At 44.6% G+C, this 7945-nt stretch overlaps 1 protein-coding gene across 1 annotated transcript; it reads right to left on the bottom strand.

Moving 5' to 3' along the window:
• Positions 1-402: 402 nt before the first annotated feature.
• UPK1B (uroplakin 1B) lies at positions 403-6253 on the bottom strand (the record flags this gene model as incomplete). Its single annotated transcript, XM_079549084.1, has 7 exons — positions 6173-6253; positions 5460-5660; positions 3881-3955; positions 3010-3132; positions 2537-2716; positions 1067-1150; positions 403-453 (listed from the first exon to the last, which is right to left on the bottom strand). The coding sequence occupies exons 1-7, from the start codon at positions 6239-6241 to the stop codon at positions 403-405; spliced, it is 783 nt and encodes a 260-aa protein (XP_079405210.1). The 5' UTR covers positions 6242-6253.
• Positions 6254-7945: the final 1692 nt, after the last annotated feature.

The following is a 7945-nucleotide window of genomic DNA, read 5'->3' as shown; positions in this document are numbered from 1 at the left end:
CAGGAGGTTACAGCTTTATTCAGGCAGTTCTTGCCAGAACCTATAGCATTGTGATTTACTTTCAGCCTAGTTTTAGAGAGGGACTTTTCTGGAGCAACTATAGATGGACATTTTCCTCTGTGATGCTATCACAGAACAAATCAGACTGTGTCTTATCTTAGCTCCAAGGATTTCTCACACAGCAAAATAAAGGTTTTACCTCAGCCAGGAGACATTTAGACAGCAGAAGAAGGGACAAGAAATGTGTGACATTAGTGCGTCATGTTTTCTGAGGGGCTAAAGCAGTATGGGAGAGATAGAGGGAAAGCTTCAGGTCCCCAGTGGCACAAGATGAATGGAGCAGGAGATGAGTGAATGCAGTTTCAAAGAATGCTTCATGGTAAGGCTGAGGATGTTGAGCCTTCAGTATGCAATTCTGCTCCAGTAGAACATGGTTCCGAGGAGGACGCAGAACTGAAAAGACAAGACTAGTGAGTTTCTCTTGTCCTCATTCCTTCCCCATACCTCTCCCCCCAGTCCCATATAATCCTACTGATAGGAGAGAACAACAGAAATACTTGATAAGCAAAGTTCATTCAGGAACAGGGAGCCTAAAGCCTTTTTATCTGCACAGAAACTTCACAGTGCAGAAAGATGTGTGCAGACATAACTATTTGACCGGATCACTCAGCTCACTGGGGATTATCTGTCACGAAACTGCTGAACCCTAAGTATTTGAAACACTTCTGCAAAGTCTTCAAACTAGAAATGGAATTATCTCTCACGATTACAGTTTAGATGTTCCAATACCCTCTGAAAACAAGAATCTGCAAGCTGTTTGTTATGCTGTGTTACTGAGATTGCAGCAGGACACTGCAGGCCTGAAGGCCATCTAGCTCCTTCAGCGTGGTAGCCAGGGATGATGGGAAACATTAGCATGTAATCCTGCTAGTGGAGCAGGCTACAAGCATGTTGGTGAGAAATAAATATCATCTTTAGATATTTTTCAGCCCTGTCATCCTCCTCCACCCAGGTGGGTGTGGAATAGTAAGGAAAGAGGAAATAAAAACAAAAAGTAAGTACTCACAGTCCAGCAGAGGATGGCAAAACCAAACCAGGCAACACCCCAGGCTTGCCTGTTCAGTGGCCCAGAAATAGCATCGTAACAACCCTGTAAGGCAACCATGCATGAATCAACACAAGCTTTGAGCTTCTGTTCCTCAGTTATAAGCTCATCCATCTCCAAGAGAGAGTAAAGTGGCATGATCCTCTCCTATTGTTATTTGAGTAATTCAAAAAGGCAGGCCAGAACTACACTGATTATTGACAACTTGCAGATAACCTGCATGTTTCTAGCTCCAGATACAAAGCAGATCCATCTTAAATACTTCAAGGACAATTTTCCACTTGCTGAACACAAAGACAGTCAACATAGAGCTGGACTCCTGAATCCAAAAGGTATAGGCAAGTTTGGAAACCTGAACATCTTCTGGAAGTGCTTGTTAGTGGAGAACTTCATGCTCATGACCCAGCAATCAGTCTGAACAGGAAAAGCTGGTTAACTGTAAAGTTCAGCAAGTGATGTGCTCAGTAAATGGATCTCACTGTAGGAAGCACTTCTCTGAGATGCCCTACTATTCATTTCCTGGGGCACAATGCCAGAGGATAACCCTTCTTCTTCTCTTGCCATCTGTTCTCCATTACTTTTGACAGCTGCCTAGAGGAGGAGAACTGCTGTCTTGCTCACTCACTCACTATGCACTCATCTTTGGGCAGTGTTTGATTTAGCTGGTGACCACCTGCATGTATGAGGTACCGCTTCATATCGGTAGCAGTGGAATAGTTTTCTTCCAATTCACACATTGTTAAGTGTGGTCTCCTCACCTTGAGAAAGGCATTGAGGCACTGAAGTGTGTCCAGAGTACGTCAACAGAGCTGTGGGGGGCCTGAAGCACAAGAATTATGGGGAGTGGCTGAGGGAACTGGGATTGTTCAGTCTGGGGAAGAGGAGGCTCGGAGGAGACCTCATCATTCTCTACAGTTCCCTGATAGGAGGTGGTGGTGATGTTTGGATTGGCCCCTTCTCCTGGGTAACAGTGATAGGACAAGAGAGAATGGTTGCAAGTTGAACCTGGGGAGATTCAGGTTGAATATTGGGAAACATTTCTTCTCAGAAAGAGTGGTGAGGCATTGGCACAGGCTTGCCCAGGGAAGTGGTGGAGTCACTGTCCCTGGAGGTGTTGAAGGACTATGTAGATGTGGCACTGAGGGACATGGCTTAGTGGGCATGGTGGAGATAAATAGGCAGTTGGACTTGATAATTTTAGAGGTCTTTTCCATTTGATTATGTGACTATTCCTAATAGTCAGAAAAGCCTTTACCACCATCTGTGCTGTATTCTGCATAGTCAGGAACCTACAAGCACTGCTGCTTCTTCAGAAAACTTTTGGACACCTGTAGCTTACAGTAAAGCAGGAAGGCTATTCTCTATTTCCTTTCCATCCTGCAAGGCACTTTAAACTAACAAGTTAACTGGCAAAAACAGAGAAAATCTTACGTTGCTGTTATAGAAGCCGGGGACCCCAAGCTTGCAGCCATCAAGATTGATGGGTTCACCTCGGTTGTCCATGACACAGCAGTTGTGTGGCCAAGGATAGTCGGCGTCGTTGTGTGTCACGCGAAAAGCAGATGTGTAGTCCTGCCAGTCCGAGGGCCCATTCACCCCGCAGCACTGGTTCTGTGGGGTGAGAGAAGGAAACTTCATGGGCCAAGGTCACAGCCCTGCACAAGGCTGGCCCCTACGTATGGTTAGGCATTAACCACAGATTTATGGGAGAGATTTTTGAAGTGCTTGCCTTTGCCAGCCTGCCATCTGATAAACAAGCAAAATGGGGAGTGTGTGTCAGGAGTTTGTCTAAGGTTCAAGGCAGATGCTATCCTTTTTATTACTGAGTGGGTCTGAGGAGGATTTGAAATTCCAGAGCTGCAGAGCATTTAGTAATTAGTGATAGTATTCAGTGTTATTATTACCTGAAGCATGAGATTATCCCATGTCTGTGTGACCCCTTCGGTCATCCATTTGTCATTGTTGTTGTCTGCATCTGATTTCAGATACCTCTCCAGCATTTGCTTCAGGAAGAGGTTTGGAGTAAGCTGCAGTAGAAAACAAATAAACAAACAATAGCAACAAAAAAAAAAACATCAGAAAAGAATGAAGGAACTACGTAAATAAGTGGCCATGCAAAGCAAGTATGTGGGTGAATTTGCTTGCTTCAGTATCCAGCTAGAGAACTGGAATGCTGTTCCCCCCACCACTCCCAGTTTTACACAGAGGAGGCTAAAGAGCAAGATATAAGGGGCAGGAGCAAGAAAGACACAGAGAATGACTCTTAAGCTTGTCCTTCCAGATGTCAAATCAAAGGAGAAGTGCAGAAGCCATGGGTTACATTTGATGTTGCTTGGAGCTGAAGAGCCTCCAGGTCATTTTCCCCACCAATACCTGCAATAACCCATGTCATCTTTCCCTCACTAGGAACACTGCCTGTTGTGATGCTGAAGGTTTGTATGAGAGATTAATCAGCCTCTAGCTGAAAGACTAAACGCTGCATTGATGATTCAGCAAACCCGCACTTTTATTTCCTTAGCTGCAAGGTTATAAACATTTTGGAGCATCAAAAATAGCAAAACTCTGTTCAGAACAACAAAGATAATTCCTTCATTAGAATGAATGTTGGATACTTTCCTTGTGGGGTCTTACTCTAACTCAGCAGCAGTCCTTTGAACTTACATTGTACCACCCACCACACAGGCCATTTACTCCACTAAACAGGAAACAGCATGCCGTAAAACTGCAACATATTCCAATGCAGTTGCATGAAGATATGAGAAAGGCAATACTCACAAAGTCTCGGTGAGTTGCTGCCGTGATGCAAGAAGCCATTTCAAATGCATAAGTGATCAGCATCAGAATAATATACTGTTGGGAAGAGAGAGTAGAGTCAGCTATGGGAGAAAAAATTAAGCAGTTTATTCCCATTCTGTATTTTTCAAGTTTAAGCCCCACACCCGGTTCAAGCCAAAAGAAACTGAGCTGCATCAGTGTCCCCAGTCTTCTCTGTTCATCAGAACATTCATGTAGTCCTTATCTGTGCTCATTTCAGTTTGCAATCTTATTTCCTGAAGGTGTACGACCAGAATTGTAATCCATCTCACAGACATAATATCATCAGAAACTGGTCGAATGGCATTAATCCTACTCTATCTTCATGGATGATACTTTGCTCAATATGCCCAAGATGAACATCAGCCATTTTCTTTGCTGCATCTTATTGGCAAGTTATTACTCTGTTTGCAAGCTGGAAGCTTCTCAGCAAGAAGCTAGTCAATCCTAGCGGGAGAGACTGTACTTCAGGGAAAGAGAAGGTGCAATTTAATGTGTTGTTCAGATCCTCCTGACTCATGCTTTGTAAGGAAAGGACCTTCATGAAAACTGATTCTTGAGAGCACCACTCACAGTTTGTTTCACTGCTTCTCTTCCCTTCTCAGCGCAATCCCTTTCAGTCTTTTCTGTATTCCCTGTGCAATTCTCATGCCTCCATTTTTCCTCTTACACTTCAAAATGTTTTTCCCAGATTCAAGGCATTTGTTTTCTTCTTTCACTAGCTTCTGCCCTGTACTACAGCCTTGGGTTTCAGTCAAGACATCAACGTTTAGAGTTAAGGAAATTCTCTTCCATCACTTGTTACTGGTGAATTTTCTGGCACGAGAGCTCAGATCTCTGTCTCCTCTTTAAAACAGACATCCTGCCACCCTACATTAAGCCAAGATAGAGCTGACTGCAGAGTTTTCAACTCTACCCTCCCTTAATGTGCACACCAATTAAGTTTAACTACTGTCAACCTAAGTTGAGGACTGAGTAAGAAATTGTAGAGGTTTGTTTGCATCTTAACATAGTTCTTGGTGTATTCAAAGCTATCTATCCTCATCCCTGTAATTTCTGTTTGCTTGCTGATGCATAATGTCAGCTGCACCCATTTTTGGTACACTAACACATACTAATGCCTTGTAAAGAAGTCATTACTTATCAGCTCCTAAACTAAATGGTACATGACAGCTGAAAGGCAGTGTGAAGAAACTAGAATCTAAACCACATCCCAGGTGCATCTGATTGCACAAGTGCTTTTGCAGGGCTTCAGAGCCAGGTCAGGGTCAGGACACACGGTTTAAACCTTCATTGTGGTTACTGTCATTGTGGTTATTGCTATTAATTCCCCCACCCTAGTTTCAGAGCTTCTCACGCATGTGTCCTCACAGATATCACCTTGTGGGAGAACACAGCCAGAGAGAAGAAGAACCTTTGGCTTCTCTTCACCAATAAAAGCTGTCTTTACTCGATCGGTAAATACCAAGACAAACAGGGCAAATAAGCCAATATTTTTTAAGTTTGGCAGGAATCAACGGGCAAACATTGCTACACTTACCACCAGCAGCAAAGTCTTGTTGGACTTTATGACTCCAATGATGCCGAGGACAGACAGAGCGAGGAGTGCAAAGCCAACAAAGATACCAATCCAGGCCGCAGCATAGATGTCATCATTTTCTGTGGCTTCCAGCAGAGGGTAGAGGCCATGGGGATCTGACACAAAGAAGATGCATTCTGCTGTCAGGGCAATACCGCACATCTGAGGAGCACAAATTAGGGAAAACTATTAAACTGAGGGAAAGAACAGAGTCGTGAAAAGAAGATTGCATTCATTCTATTCAGCCTCCTGCCAGCAGGACCTCCTCAACTCCTCCTATGGCCAACTCTGCAACCCCTTTTATTATCCTTAACACAAGAACTGCAAGCAAAACTCACCCAGCCTGGACCTCAGAAGTCAGGCCTGGAACTTGAGAATGTTAAGAATAAAATTAACACAAACTTTCCTGTCACTATATGGAAGGAGTTGGCTGGAAAGATGTTGGTCAGCAGCAAGGGCTGTTCCTCTAGAGACAAGCTGGTCTGGTGGATCAACCCCTGCCATTCCTTCCCAACTGACCTACCAGAACAGCTCTCCTTTATCCCTTGCCTAATGCTACATTGCTCTTTTTACTGGTGGTCTTCACATGTGAAAAGGGATTTCTTGGCTAGGAAGCGTTAAGAAGTGTCACACTGTAACGAAGCTGCCACCCATCCACGTCCCACTTCACTTACCCCAATGACCACATTCCCCAGGATTAATAGACCCTGACAGATGCGTATGCCATTGTCAGTTTTTGCCATCTTTAGATCTTCATGCAACCTGAGAAAAATCAAAGACAGTCGTCAGTTAGACCAGTACAATAGGCTTCATTTAGAAACAGAAATTACCCATGAAGAGAGGATAGACAGAATCCATCTGTCTGTGCTCCTCCCACTCCTTGCTTCATGGTAGTTTTAAAGGAAAAACCTCCTGAGGCATGAAGCTAATAACTGAAATGCTCTCTGATAGTTGAGCTACGCAAGAGTGGGATGACTGTGCACAGACAGTTGCTTCAACTCACTTTTGGCTTGTTTTTTTCTGTGACACACCAGTACCCATGCAGACCCCTAGCACAAGCACAGCTCATGGTGACACATTTCCATCTGGCTGGAATCAACGGCTACTGGGATGAACACCAAATGAGTTCAATTTCCTCACCTCACTTCTCCTTCAAAGAAGCCAGATTTATTCCAGGGCACATCACACATCTTATTGGCCATTCCCTTTCGGCCAGCACTACCATGGAACCAAATATAACCATAGAGATAGAGCTGTATCCCACACACATACTTATGGCTCAGGACTTGCCATCACTTACTAAGGATATTTCCCTCTTCCCCCCCCTGCCGAGAACTGAAGCTTGGGCTCCCATTTCTTCCCAATCAGGTATGAGGGACAGAGCTGCTTAGGCTGCAGCTGGCTTGTGGGAGATGGGCCAAGTAGCATTCCCATCAAATTCCTGAGAACATTATATCCTGCAGGCTGGGCCCAGGCACTCCACCTTAAAATCAGTTCCCTCCAGGGAGAGCGGCATAAAGGATTATTCTGAGGTGTGAGACCTCTTGGAGAAATGAGCCCAAATTCCAGAGCCGATGAAGCCTTTTGAAGCCTGAAGGGACAGAGCATGTGTGTGCATGGCAAGGAAGAACAACTCCAATCCTGAGATAGCTGCATGTGTTGTGTCATTAAAAAAATACAGGCAATGAAAGAAAGGCTGAAGCGGGCCCAGCTTGAGCAGGCAAAAGGCAAAAAAGCTTTACTTTCTCGCTGGAGTACCTGCACTTGGGACCCCTCTTCCTGGGGCTACCAGCTCTGAGATGCTTCAAATAAACTTTTGAAAAAAGTAGAGCAGACATTAGCAGCTGCTAATGAACCATGAGAAGTTGAAAAAAGTCAGAATTTCCTATCACCATTTCTGCAGCAGTTTGAGGTTTTGGCATGGAGAGACCGCCAATGCTTTTACCACTACACAAGCAGCAGCAGAGCACATAGGTATTTTTCCAGGATAGCACAAGTGACAATTATTTCCCAGATAAGAAGCCATTTTTACTCCCAGCCAGGTGGTTGGAGGCTGGCCCAATACATCTAAAGCTGCATGATGCTGTATTTGAATGTGGATGGCAGGCTGCCAAACTTGCCCTATTTATTACTAGCCAATATGTCCAGGAGTCACACACAACGCCTTGCTGGTCAGAATCATAGAATCATCAAGTTTGGAAGGACCACTAAGATCGTCATGTCCAATTATCAACCCATCACCATCGTGCACACTAACCATGTCTCTCAGTGCCACATCTATGTGATTCTTGAACACCTCCAGGGGCAGCGACCACCATCTCCCTGGACAGCCTGTGCCACTGCATCACCAATACTCAGATCTGGGCTGGGCAATGCTTGGCCACATGTTCTCCAGATCCTGACAAACCTGTGACGAGCACTTGTCCTCTACATATCTGAAAGCTGTA

Source organism: Tetrao urogallus (assembly GCF_951394365.1).
Source record: "Tetrao urogallus genome assembly, chromosome: 1".
Classification (NCBI taxonomy): domain Eukaryota; kingdom Metazoa; phylum Chordata; class Aves; order Galliformes; family Phasianidae; genus Tetrao; species Tetrao urogallus.
The sequence above is the reverse complement of the archived record's forward strand: the minus strand, read 5'-3'. Positions and strand labels throughout refer to the sequence as shown.